The sequence below is a fragment of the Muntiacus reevesi genome, chromosome 2, assembly GCF_963930625.1.
Source record: "Muntiacus reevesi chromosome 2, mMunRee1.1, whole genome shotgun sequence".
Taxonomy (NCBI): Eukaryota; Metazoa; Chordata; class Mammalia; order Artiodactyla; family Cervidae; genus Muntiacus; species Muntiacus reevesi.
The window spans coordinates 146,481,882-146,496,016 of record NC_089250.1 but is presented as its reverse complement, the minus strand read 5'-3'; the positions used below and the strand labels follow the sequence as shown (position 1 = coordinate 146,496,016).

General features: G+C 42.6%; 1 protein-coding gene across 2 annotated transcripts in view; it reads right to left on the bottom strand.

The window, feature by feature from the left end:
• PDCD11 (programmed cell death 11) overlaps positions 1 to 14,099 on the bottom strand; it is a 43,109-nt gene extending 29,010 nt beyond the window's left edge. For both annotated transcript variants that reach the window (XM_065923253.1, XM_065923254.1), the window contains exons 1-11: positions 14,002 to 14,099; positions 12,116 to 12,228; positions 11,027 to 11,158; positions 9,894 to 10,061; positions 8,283 to 8,444; positions 6,655 to 6,778; positions 6,059 to 6,240; positions 2,658 to 2,765; positions 1,310 to 1,516; positions 539 to 663; positions 294 to 354 (exon numbers count right to left, since the gene is read on the bottom strand). In XM_065923253.1, coding sequence (XP_065779325.1) covers positions 294 to 354; positions 539 to 663; positions 1,310 to 1,516; positions 2,658 to 2,765; positions 6,059 to 6,240; positions 6,655 to 6,778; positions 8,283 to 8,444; positions 9,894 to 10,061; positions 11,027 to 11,158; positions 12,116 to 12,217 — 1,371 coding nt within the window. In that variant the 5' untranslated portion in view covers positions 12,218 to 12,228; positions 14,002 to 14,099. The remainder of the gene's footprint in view (positions 1 to 293; positions 355 to 538; positions 664 to 1,309; positions 1,517 to 2,657; positions 2,766 to 6,058; positions 6,241 to 6,654; positions 6,779 to 8,282; positions 8,445 to 9,893; positions 10,062 to 11,026; positions 11,159 to 12,115; positions 12,229 to 14,001) is intronic.
• Positions 14,100 to 14,135: the final 36 nt, after the last annotated feature.

The window sequence follows — 14,135 nt, the reverse complement described above, 5'->3', positions numbered from 1 at the left end:
TATCCCAGGTGGCTAAATTACCAAAGAACTAACTTTTGACCTGGTCTAATAAACACCATCAATTCTCAAGACTGACGATCTACTGCCTCTGTGTAGTGGCACGGTGCTAGCAAGACTTAACCGTGAAATTAATTTCAAGTCACCCAAGAGAAGAAAAACAAATCCCAGTTAGCAGGCAGAGGGAAGGAGCATGCCTTTAAATGTGTTCATCTAAGGACTAATGAGCTGCCAGTTAACCTGTGAACTAAAGACTGAAGGTGGGAGAGTGTCTAATTACATGCTTGAGGTCTTACCTTAACCAAAGCCCCAGGTTTGATATCATGATACCAAAGGAACTGAGCTTCAATAATAGACCTAGAACAAAAGGCAAATACAAGATTAAATACATTAGGGCAGAGGCTGTCTAAAATTCAGGGCTACCAAAATCACACTGGCAGGAAAAGAACTCTTACCAAGTAAGAACAGGAAACGCTGTGAGCGTGCACCACAGACAAAGACGCACACCTCTATACCCCACACAGTGAGTGGACAGACTTACGTCCGCAGAGAGAGCAAGGCTAGTTCATCCATTTGGCTGTAGTCGATGATTCTACACTTGTGAGTGTTGCCTGGCTTGAAGGCCTCAGGTTTGAAAGTTTTCTTTGAATTGGAGAGGTGGTTGCGCTACAGAGTACCAAGTGAATAAGGACAAGTCATAGGCAAGATATTGGAGACAATCAGACATTAAATCAGATGTGCAAATGACTCAGAACATTTATCACCTACCATAAAAACAGCACTCTGATTACATGTTAAAATAACTGCTCTAACTAAAAAACTGTTTTTTACTACCACAGAATCTCTATAAAGTAAGAGAACAGTCTAGATCATGGGTCAATAAATCACGGTTCACAATGAAATGCCTATTTTTGTAAGTAAAAGTTTGCCTGGAACATAGCTATGCTGTTTCATTCACATACTGTCCTTGTTGCTTTCAGGCTACAACAAAGATGAGTAGTTAGGACAGAGTCCATATGGTACATGAGTCTAAAATATTTACTATCTGGCCCTTTTAAAACAACTTCGCCAAGCCCTGGTGTAGATCCTAACTCATTCCTGTTCCAATCATCAACCTGGTATCAATTAAGGCAAGCCAATTTTAAGGTACTCTAATACAACAGATTTTGTTCAAGTTCTTATTAACTGTCTGCCACGTTTGGGAAATTCAAAAATAGAAAACTAATACTCAGGGATGAAGGAAGCAAAAAGAACGCATGTCCCCAAAGTCCTTCTGGTGACGAGAACCTGATGAAACAAAGAGACTCCTTACCCGAGCATAGGCCAGAGCACCATCCTTCAGCTTAAAGGTGGCCCCGGCATTGCCAAAAAAGCCCTGGACAGGCACGTCATCCAGCACAGCTCCTAGCTGTGGGCACAAGAGCCGGGTGAGTGGGCGCCCAGGCTGCAGGAAGACGGGGCGCAGGCTCAGCCGCACAGCTCTGGTCCGAGGATGCACGCAGAGGACACAGGCCCGTACCTAGACAAGGGACACAATGAGGATAACGCACACTGGAGACAAGACACCCTGAGCCGACTTTCAGGGGTTAAGACTCTCCCTGTGCTGGCCAAGTTATAGGTGGAAGTACTAAAATCAGCTTGTACAATCAAACGGCATGTGGAAAATTCACACAGAACACCCCAGAGGAACTACGTCTGACTGAATCAATGCTTACGCAAGGGCAGGAACATGGGTATCATGGGTATCAGGGTCCCCTCAACACCATGAGTCTAATAATGCATATGCAACAGGAGCCATGCACTGGCATCACTGTATCCAGAAGCTCATCTGAAACACCAGAAATAGGCTGCTCTGATCACAAGGTCATAGCATGTAAAATGTCTCAACTCTGTACACATGTATGACTACAAGGAGAAAAAAAGTCACTAGAAAGAGGTTCACTAAAAAATCAATAATATTATCACCAGGTGCTGGGAAAATCTACTTTAAAAAATAAAACAACAAAAACAAAAAACCAACAAGGTCTCTATAGCTTCCATTAGCATGAGTTACTGGTAAAAAATAAATAAATTATTTTGGAATTTTTAATAAAAATTAAATTCTACACTTGTGACTATATATATTCTAACTCACAGTTAGAATATATTGGAATTTTCTTCCCAAATATCCACAATCATTGTAGAAAATTTGAATATTTCGATCAGGGAAGAAAAATCACTTAGACTTAACCACTAATACTTGACTGCATAATCAGGCAGTATTTTAGCCAGGTGTACCATAGCATTTTCACATTCACATTCATCTCATATAGCACTTTCATATTTTGAAGACAAACATATATATTAAACATACATTTTATTCTCCTATATTAACACTTTCTTTAAATTATAAAGGCAAAAGTTTCACTACCAAGACAGAAAAAGAATCAGTGTCTATGAAACAAAAATTCCAAGGTGCTTTCTTCTTCACAGGCTCCTATTCTAATCTCAATCCCCAGAAATAATCACTGACCGTTTCCTATGGTCCTTCCAAGACACCTTTCATTCTCCTCACCACCCCTAACACCCATACAGCCAAGCCCCAGGACCTGCCAGTAGCAGCTGTGACACTGGTTGCAACACAAGTGAAATCAAGAAAAGATAAATGAAACATTTCTTACCTGCTGATTCGAGAAATATGTTCCGGCTTTCTTAGGATCCAGGTGCATAAAGTCAACCAGGCCACTGAAGAATGAGAGGAATTTAAGCGTGAGGCCAAGTGGAGTCACCTAGAAATAAACAGAACCAATTGTGAAAAACATCTCTCTGAAAGAATCAGGAATGAGAGAGACTGTTCATACTAAACATTCAAGGCCACATTACCATAACTCTCCCCCACCCCCCACAACCCTGATCATCTTTCTTAAAGGGGCAGCACAACCCCTGGCACTGGCTCTTCCTATAATCAGTAACCTCACCCATCACCACTACATCCCCCAGCATGAGAAGATTCTCCACTCTCAGGATTTCCCAAAGGGATGGAAGGCACTTTACACAAAGATCCTTGAGGAACCGCCAGCCTGACAACTTGGACAAGTTGTTGCTAACTTGGTGATGTGCTCAGGCTAACATGGGAAAATCCACATGCGTGCAAGAGGGAGCTACTGACCATGAGCAACTCGCCCACCAGAGGCTCTCAAAGCCAAGAAAGCAGGGTGACAAGGCCCTCAAAAGAGAGCACTGAGGTAGGGAAACTAAGTCAGATCCCCAGGTCCTATAGGGTTCACCCTTCTCCCATCTCCATCGAAAGTGGGAGACTTATTCTCTTGGAAACTGTATCAGATTCAAAACACAGGAATAGTACACAAACCATGAAAATGTGAATTAAGAAAAATTCTGAATATCATACAGATATTGAAATGAAGACATCCAGCCCCTTTCAGCCATCCAGCTCTTAGGCAGCCAGGTTTATATCCTTAGATCCTTTCTAGAGAAATCGAACATGCCAGAGAAGATTTCTAACAGTGACACCTCGAGGTTTCTTAAAGATGATCTGCTAGCTCCTGCCCCTGACAGGGAAGTCGGCCAGACAGCAAGTCCACCCAGGCTCACAGACTTCCCAGCAGTTTTTTAGTGCCTCTCTCATAAGATGGCAGTCAAAACAAAAACTCAATAGAGAATGGGAGGTTTAAGTTGAGAGCCTCTCCCTAAGGTAGGCTGCAAATGCATGCATGTATCAAAACAGAGTGTAAAATGTAAGAAAATTAGAACTGATCCATTAAGTCCAACATCATACTAATAGGAGTTCCAGAAAAAGAAAATTAAATACTTTAAAATGCCTGATAAGGGGCGTGTATCTAGAATATACAAAGAATTCTTTTTACCATAACAATAAAAAACAATGGATAAAGGACTTCTGATTCAATATTTCTCCAAAAAATTTATAAATGGCCAATTCGCAACATGAAAAGATGCTCAACATCACTAATCATTAGAGAAATGCATATCACAATAACAATACCACTTCACACCCACCCCTTCTAGGAGAGCCATAATAAAAAGAAGAAGAAGTGTTAATGAGAATATGAAGAACTAGAACCCTTAAATTGCTGGTGAGGATATGGAACATTGAAGCCACTTTGGCTGTTCCTCAAAAAGTTAAACACAGAGTTACCACATGACCCAGCAAGTCCACTCCTAGAAATGAAAACATGTGTCCCCACAAAAACCTGTACACAAATTTCACAGCAGCATTACTAAGAGCCAAAAGTGGAAACAACTGAACGTCCATGAACTTCATATTCAGTCATAAAAATAAAAACCCTCAATGAACTTTGCCGGTAGACAACACTCACGTGCATGTGTGCATGCTAAGTCGCTTCAGTCGTGTCCAACTCTTTGCGGCCCCATGCACTGTAGAACACCAAGCTCCTCTGTCCATGAGACTTCCCAGGCAAGCATACTGGAGTGGGTTGCCATGTCTCCACCCCCCTCCAAGAGATCTTCCCGACCCAGGGATCGAACCCACATCTCTTAAATCTCCTGCATTGGCAGGCAGGTTCTTTACCACTAGCACCACCTCAGAAGCCCTCACAACATTCATATGTGTTGTCATAACCTGTTCCTAGAGGAATTAAATACACCCCTGTGACTCCACTAGAAGAAGATTCTCAGAGGCTTATGCCTGGTTTCTTTCAGACTTCACTCCATGGGCCTTTTCTCTTTGCTGATTTTGCTTTGCCTCCTTTCACTGAAGGGGATCACAGCTATGAGGACCACTACATGGTGAGTCTTATGAGTCTCCATGGGGAATCATCAAACCTGGCAGCGGTCTTGGGAATTTCAAGACACATTAAGTCGAGATTAACCTCCAATGTGCTTTTAGGGGACTTTCCTGGTGGCTCAGATGGTAAAGAATCCACCTGCAATGTGGGAGACCTGGGCTCAATCTCTGGGTTGGGAAAGTCCCTGGGAAAAGAGAATTGCTACCCACTCCAGTATTCTTGCCTAGAGAATTCCATGGACAAAGGAGCCTGGTGGGCTACAGTCCATGAGATTGCAAAGAGTCGGACGCAACTTAGCATGAATGCTTGTGCCTTTCTGAGGATGTTTCTGGAGAATGTGACACATTAAAACAAGTGAGTAAACCAAAAAAGAGAAGTACATGGAATCAAAGAAGGTTCTATCCAATACAGAAGAGTGGGAAGGATCCAGAATGATAGACCGGAAGCCTCTGGATATCAGCTATGCAGCAGCTTTACAAAGCAACCAGACTGGAGCCAGCTGACAGTAGAAGGACTCCAGATGGGAAGAAAAATAACAAAGATTATTTTAAAGGGTTTGAAAATATAAAAAATAATGAGGGAAAAATAACTACAGGATGTATGAAGAAACAATGATAGGAAGAGAATTCAGCAAATGAGAGAAACAAAACTGATCATCAACTCCAGGGTTGGGGGAGGAAATGGTTCAAGAAATGCATTATATTACCTAGTTCAGTGAGTAAACAATATTTATGTGGTTGTAATGACTTAACACTGAATAATGATTTAATCAAAAGTTGGGAGAAGGGAGGAATAAGAGCTGAAATTTCATCTACCTTGATAAAGGGTTAAAACTCAGTGCCTCAAAGTGTTAAACCATGAGATCTAGCAGAAGCGTATTACTTAGAAATACAGAGGTAAACTTTAAAAGATAAGCTAAAAGAATTAAAGATGGAGGTTCAATGGGGTGAGAGTTCTTCATCAGAAGCCTTTTAATATTAATACCATTTAATCTTTAGGTCAGCACTGTCCACAGCACATATGTAACTGAAGTCACATATGTAATTTTCAGTTTCCTAGCAGTCACACTGTAAAAACTACAAAGAAAGAGGTGAGATTTGTTTTAATAGTTTATCTAACCCAATACAGGCAAAATATTATCATTTTAACATGTGATACTGGCTATATTTCAAGTACTAAAGGCCATATGGGACCAGGGGCTACGCGACTGGACAGCACAATTTTAGACTGTGTGCACACTCTACTTTAATACAAATTATTTTTATTTTAGAAAATAATAGTAACAATGAATGGCTTACCTTCTGTACCTGCGCTTTGACCACCAGTCCTGGTAGCAAACTATTGAGGGTCCAACTCTGCTCCTCAGTAGCAGTGGCAGCAGAAACTTCTGAGTGACCAATAGACAGAGTGACCACTCCTCCACTGCCCTTTACCTCTTCAATGAGGCAGTTCAGGTACTGACCCACCTTCAATTTAGCACCTGCAAGTCCAGCCCCCCAAAAGGAAAAAACATCTATTATGAGAAGAACTTTTAACTTGGGCTCAAGTGACACCTTCAAGATCCATGGCCTACTTGTCCAGTTACCATGCAGTACTCCCCATATTCCCAATTTTCAAGAAACCATCTACAAAAAAGGGAGTGAACTGACTCTAATTGATCTAGAATCAACTACCACACAAAAAAATACAAAAACCTCAACAAGGCAGGAGAGTGCTGGTTCAGAGGCCCTGAGGGTCCAAATTTCAGTGGAATCTTCTACGTGGGAAAAAGTGAAACTGAATCATCAGATTTTAGTGAGCCTGGCACTCCACCCTTACTGAAATGGTGGCATTTAAACAAATCCCCACAAAGACCACCTCACAACCATGCACTTGTCCTTCTCCTTCTCCTCACCTTTGTTCTTCTGCCGAATGTACTCCTGGGCTTTCTGCAGTGGCAGAAAAGCTCTGGCCCCACTAACACCGATGTCCACTAGGTAGCCATGGTCTTCCAGGCTGGACACAGTGCCCGTGAGCAGCTGGAGAAAGAGAACACATTCCCAAAAGTTCAAAAGTCTACGGTCATAGGACACATAACCAACATTCACTACCAAACATGCCAAATATGACTGTCCCCACCACTGGTCTCGACAAATCATCCCAGAATCCCAAGCATCCTCCCACTTTCAAATTTAAACCTCAATTGCTACAACACAGGGAATACAGCCAATATTTGATTATAACTCTAAATGGAATATAACCTTCAAAAGTTGCGAATCACTAATGTACAACTGTAACTTGTATAATACTATACAACAACTATACTGAAAGAAATTTTTTTAAGAAAAGGAAAACAACCTCAATCTCACTAAAGGATAGAAGAGGGAAACACATCAATCAACTTTAACTCTCCTGGGGTTTGAAGATCTTATGGTTTCCAGACAGTGAGGAGCTGACTAATGGAATGACAAACAGGGTTCTCTTTCCAGAGGATTTTCAAAAGATAGGCAAGTCTTTCATGTCATATGCATGAAAGGGGTGCAGTGCTGGCACCCCCAGTGCCAAGACAACTGAGAATCCAGAGCCACCCTTCTGGCTGTCATCATGTCTTTTCTAAGCACCTCCAACACTCCCCTCACTTCACCAAAAAATCTTGCCAACCTCCTTTACATTTCACTGGAAGCACTGTAGCATTCAAATCTGGCTCTAATAATCACTACCTACTTGGCCTTTGGCCACTTAAGTCAGGTAAACCTTTTTCAGTCTATTTTCTCAAATGTACAAGAGTGATACCTATTGGCCTCACAAGGTAGCTATGAAAATGTCTTCAGAGAAAGTGTCTAAAACAGCAACTGTCAAACAGCCACCTCTCAGTACTTGTCAATTTCCAACAACTTACGTGTGGTGTGTTCCCCATTCTACTCAACGTTCAGGGCTTGGCCCAAACTTCACTGCTTCTAACCAAATGTCTCAAGATCACATTGATCTCCTTCCTCTTAAGTGAGTACAGTTTACATAAGTGTGTTTTACACCTACTCAACTTGGAGGTGCTGAGCAGGGACTCACATCTCCTGAACCACCCCTGGACTTGGGAGATTCAGCAGTGGAGTATCCATTAATACGGCTGACAGACTAACTGCTCTGTCTACCCTGTCTCTTGCTCTGACAGCAGCCCCCAAGCTTTCCCCACAAATTTCAGTGGCTTTTGAAAAGGACTTCATCTGTGAAGAAGTCTCAGCAAAGAAGGTACTTCAAGAACTTACTTTCTCACACTTGCTAAGATGCCTTGGAGGCATCTTTTTTTCCCCTACCAGCAAATGTGGGGCTTGCTTTCCCTTTCTCCCATCCAGAATGACGTGATTAGGTTCAAGTCTTCAACTTCCATTAAGTACCCAAAGCACCTTGGAGATCTTCCCCCAGGAAAAGACACACCCCCATGTGTAACAGTTAAGCTCAAAGTGAAGGGTAGTCTAGACACCCCAAGAAGGCAGGACACGGAGAAGGCATGTTGCCTGCTCCTCCTCCCTCGCCCCAGATACGTACCATGCCAGGTTTCAGGGTCTCAGCACTCAGCACTTTGTTGACATTTTTGGGGTTCAGTGATAGGATGACATTCTTTTTGCCCCCCTTTGTGGTATCCAGACTGCTCACCACACATCTCACCAGCATTCCAGGTGAGAAGAGCTCAGGCAAGCCAACCAGGTCCTGCATAATACAAGTGAGAAAAATCTGATACATACCTTTCCCCTAAACTGAGAATTCACTGCCCGACCCTGATTCAGTAGTTTCTCATCCTTAGATTCCCAGAGCCCAAAAGGCAGTTGAAGAGAGTAACTGCCTCCCCAACAAAGGCATTGGTTTGTGGCCATGTCACAGTCTTGGATTACAGGTAAGGTCTCCAAACATCTCCACACAACAGGCAGATATAAAATGATTTGTCAAAACAATCTTCTACAATTACTGTACTTCCTCATTTACTTCCTCATCTTCCACTTACTTCTCAGTTTTCTGCAATCTGCATTCTACCCCCTCACTCCATACTTGATCTCCCAACAAAATCTCCAATGACCTCCACGTGGCTAGATGCAACAGCCCACTTTGCAGTACTTCTCTCACACGACCTTAACGAGGCATTTTACTCTGGTGCTGCTTCCTTCCTGAAACATTTCCTCACGGCTTCCGACCTTTTCTTCATCGGATTTTTCCTCTACCTCACTGGCCCCACCTTCTTCTGACTGCAACTCTCCTTTTATTCAGCAACTAACATACACTGTTTACTCCTGGTTCAGTCTTTCAGTCTCTTCTCCCTTTGTGTGCCCCCTATAAGCAATTTCTTCCTCCTCCACAGCTTCAACCACCACCTACTTACACAAAGCAATCTCACTGGGCTCTAGAATCACCTATTTACTGGTCGTCTCAATTGTACCTCAAACTCAACATAACCAAAAATCAAATCATGATCATCTTTCCCAATCCTGGTACCCTTTCAGGGTTTCTTATCTCAAGATGACCTGGCCAACTGTTAACCATGCTCAACAGAAACCTAGGACTCATTTCTGACATGTCTCTTGGCCTTGCCACCCATATGGAATCCATCACTAGGCACTGACTTTACCTCCTCAGCCCTCAGTAAATCCATCAATCTCAGAGCCTGGACTATAACAATAGCCTCTGAACTAGTTGCTAAGCAACTACTCATGCTGCTTTGATTCATTCTGTCTTCTGTCTATATATCACCCACCTCAACGAGAGCATTTCAAGGGCTTCCAATTGATTCCAGAAAAACCAATCCTTAACAAGGTCTAGTCTCCACCCAGCCCTCTAGCCCCATCTCACACCACTCTCCCTGCTCTCTGTTCTAGTCACACCGGCCGTCTTCTGCTACATATCAGGCTCCTTCTGCCTGAACTCCCTTCCTTCCTTCTCCAGCCTACCCTCATCCTTCACATTCAGCTCAGGTATCCCTTCCTTGGGCAAGTCTTCTAGGTTCCCCGGCCTAAGTGAAAGTCGCCTTATTAAAAAAATTTTAAAAACCTAAAAATAAATTCTTTAGGTAAACTCTCTTGGTATCTTGTACCTTTCTTTCTTAGCACTTAGCAAAGCTGTCATCTTATATCTTACTCCAGTTACAGATTTCATCCAGGTTTCCCTTACCTGCAGGGGTTCTTCTTGCGCCACCTGCTCATTCAGCTTTTCAGTGTAAGCATCACAGATTTCAGTCACTTGCACACACCCTTGGAGGCCGTTGGGGAGACTAATCACCAGTTCTAGTTCATTTACCTCTTTCACGCAACCCAAAATCCGCATCCCCTCACACAGGGACTAGAATAGAAAGAGTGAATTATGTACAACAGAGAAGAGAACAATGAATAGGGAGGTAGGGAGGTGGGGAGGTGGGGGAATCTAGCTTCTAGTCCTAATTCTGACATAAAAAAGCTACAAGAAAGATATACGTGTATATATCATACACCCATCATATTTCTGACTGAGCACCATCAAAGTTTGAAATGATACCACTGTGTTTACAGCATGAGGGTGTTGGAGGGCACACTCACCTTTTCCTTTATTCCAAGCAACCTAAGCTCAAATGCCTGGGAGGCAACACAAGGCAGAACACAGGTCAGGGGAGACTATGGAAGTCAGGCATGTGTGTGCCAGGTCTAAAGGGCACAAACACTATTCAGCAATGTGTGGCTACAAATATGAGGGAGTGCATACTTGTATTATCAGCACTTTCAAGTTCCTAAAGAAGTCAGAAATCACATTCTTAATGTAAAATTTTTAAGTTTTCTAATGTTGGCACCAACTTTTTTTTAAGTAGCACACAGGAGGAACAAAATACTTCTGCAGGCTGGAAGTATCTTTCCCTTCACTATCTACATCCGTGTGTATCTTTCCCTTCACTATCATTTGGCTTTTTCTTTATAACTAAAGTGTCAGAGTTACCTAAAAATTTAAGGGACATAAAAAAGCTGCTTCACTTCTCTGAGGTAAGTTTCCACATCTGTGAAATGAAAGGGGAGAATCAGAATGACTGTTAAGGGTATTGCCAATTCTAACCTATGAATTTACTAAAACACAAGTTCCGTGACAGCATCAGCAGGATGAGGGACTTAGCCGCTAAAAAGAAAAACAACACACGATCCATGATCACAGGCATTGACAAAACTGGAATAGAGACATAAGATATATATACATGTATATACACGCAAAGAATGAAGGAAAAATGGAAAGAGGAAAGGAAGAAGAGCACATCAGAGTTTGTTCAAAACCAAACATTGACAAACCTCCACATTAAGGATTTCAAACTTCTCTCTGACAAACTTGCTGCTTTCTCTGGTTTCAACTTTCAACTTTTTTGTTTTTGCTGGCTCTTTCTGGATCTTTTTCCTTTTGGTAGATCCCTCTTCAGTAGAAATCTAAAGCGGGGGAGGGAGGAGGAGAAGATCCAAAAAAAAAAAAAAAAGTAGCTTATCCAGGCCTTTCCCTTCAATTTCAGTTCATCTGTCACCCTGTTTTGTCACCCCTCTACTCCACTCCACTCCCAACTATTCTTTAATTCCTGTCTCATGGCCAGTCTCCCATCCTGACACCAAATCGCCCTGTGATGAAAATCTGAGCTCTATTCTAAAAGTCTCTTCCCTTCTGTGTTCTTCCTCCCTTAACAGGGATGGACATGGGGGTTCCCCACTGGGAGAAGCAATTTGGAAGAGTGCATGAAAACAAAAAAGGTAGAGTCACAAAGATCTCCACCATAACAAGCTGTGTGGTTTCAGCTGAATTATATAACCTCTCTATGCCTCAGTTTCCCACCATTGAATGGTGATCTCTGCTTCACAATACAATTGGAAAGATTACACAAAATAGACCTATTCATACAATTGAACGTTAGTTCTGGTCCCCCTAGCATTTGGATCACAACCTACTTTAGGTGAAGATTTTAAATTCTAATGCAAATCATGATCATTTTACAGAGCCTCATTCAAACCTCATCCAAACTGTTTTCTCTCCATCCTTAATCAACATGGTAAGTTTCTGAGAATGAGAAACAGGGAATTCCCTGGCAGTCCAGTGGTTAGGACTTTGCACGCTCACTACTGATGGTGCAGATTCGATTCCTGGTCAGGACACTAAAATCCCACAGGCCTCCCGGTGTGGCCAAAAAAAGAAAGAAAAAAACGGCATTGAAAACTTGTATAATATATGCCACTCATGCTTCAAAAGATATAGCCTTGTGGTGGGACGGACTCTTTAACAAGTTAAATTTATAAAAATAGACTTCAACAAGAATCCTATCTGGAAAACAAGTCTCATTCTCCAGAAGGATCTAGAGAGAAAGTGTTCTGTGAGTCTTTCCAAAAAAGCACACCACTTACGTCAAATAAGTTGTCTTGTTCAACTGATTGCTGCAAAGTTTTTTCTGATTTGCGCGTCTTTCTTGTACCTCCGCGGGGGAAGCTTTCTTCCATGGCTGCCATGTTTGAGTGTCCTAAAAACAATGCAAGAAGTTGGTAATATGTACTTTAGTGTCAAGGCTGTGATCAATGGGCAAGAGACAAAGCCTTCTAGCACCAGTGTGCCAGACAGCATTCAGGACTAAGAAATGGATGGTTTGATGCCAGGCAACAGATAATCCATAATTCATCTTTCTGAAGGTCTTTGCTTCAAAACCACACATTCACATATTTTTCTCCAGTAAGTTATACTTTCAATGGAGCATCATTAAGCAGCTTCAGTTAAGTCACAGATACTCAAATGACTACATAACCCCTTACCTTCAAAGAATACGCACACTTCTAAGATAAAACAATTCTGCAAATAATCTAAAATACAGATCAGGTTATAAGCTATCAAAAAGGAGGTAGAAAAATGAGACTTCAGCAGAGGAGGAAGCCTTCCTTAAAAAGATGCTGCATGTTTGAGCTGCATGTTAAAAGATGAAACCAATTATTCTGAGCACCAATACATCTGTCAAATTGCTCACAAAGACTTCCCTGCTGGTCTAGTGGTTAACGATCCTCCTGGCAATGCAGGGGACACCATTTAGAGCCCTGGATCCAGGAAGATTCCACATCCCATGAACAACTAAGTCCATGCACTACAACTACTGAAGCCGCAGCACTGCAGAGCCTGTTCTCCACAACAAGAGAAGCCACCACAATGAGAAGCCCCTGCTCACCACAACTAGAGAAAGCCTGCAGAAACAAAGACTCAGTGCAGCCAAATAATACATAATTTAAAAAATATTTAAAACTGCTCACAAGCTTGCTCGTCTTTCTTTGAAGAACTGTTCAACTAGATCACAAGGTGAATAAAGCATAATAATTGGAATTAAATTTTAAAAGACAGGTTGAGCTCTCTGTGTCAGATCTTTCATTGGGTGTGAGTAAATTAACTTTTACTTGGGCAAGTTAGATCCTTAAGAAAAGGAAAAGACAGAACAGTAACCAAAACAAATATATACTGCAGGCTATAGCCTGGACAAGGAGACAGGACTGAAGCTTCGAAGGTAAACCGACTGCGTGCTAAGCCACTTTGGTTCTGTCGACTTTTCGCGACTCTACAGACTGTAGCCCGCTATGCTCCTCAGTTCATGGGATTCTCCAGGCAAGAATCCGGAATGGGCTGCCATTTCTTCCTTCAAGGGAATCTTCCCAACCCAGGGATCGAACCTGCCTCTCTTCTGTTTCCTGCATTGGCAGGCGGGTTCTTTACCGTTAGCGCCACAAGGAGATAGAACTGAAGGAAGGTACATACCGGGTAGGGTTCAACTGCACTACAACAGAGAAATAACGAGAACCAGAACTAGGTTTAAGTGAGAACAGGAGGAGGTTCTGAGAGACACCTGGGAATAGGAATCTAAAAAGGCTTGATACTGTGGAAGAGGTGAGGACCTAGAGGGAGCCTAGGAAGGAGTTGGAGTAAAGAATGGCTATATTTCGTTAAAAAAAAAAAAAAAACAGGACAAAGCAATGCGGTCTAGTTTACTAGGAATTTGACCCTTAATTTCACTTCACAGAAGGGGAAACTGAAACTTCAAAGAGTAAAGTGACCCTGCGACAAAGGGATCCGAGCTACTTCCTAGGAACATAACCTGACGTTACAGGGACCACTCCAGCAGAGCCGGCTTCTGACGTTGAATGCGGTGGCCTAACCACTCACCCGGCACTGCGGGTGCATGGCAGGGATCCAAAGCATCTAGTCCTGGGACAGACCTGGAAACCACGAAGTTTCCACCCTTGTCGCTTTTGCCCCCACTCACCAGCCCCGGGACGCCAGCACTTCCACTTCAGAGGCCGCGCCACTGTAATCACACACGCGGAGACTGGTACACCCGCAGGCTAACGCTGCTCTTCCGGAACCGTGGGCGGGCTCAATGCCCTATTTCCGTTACCA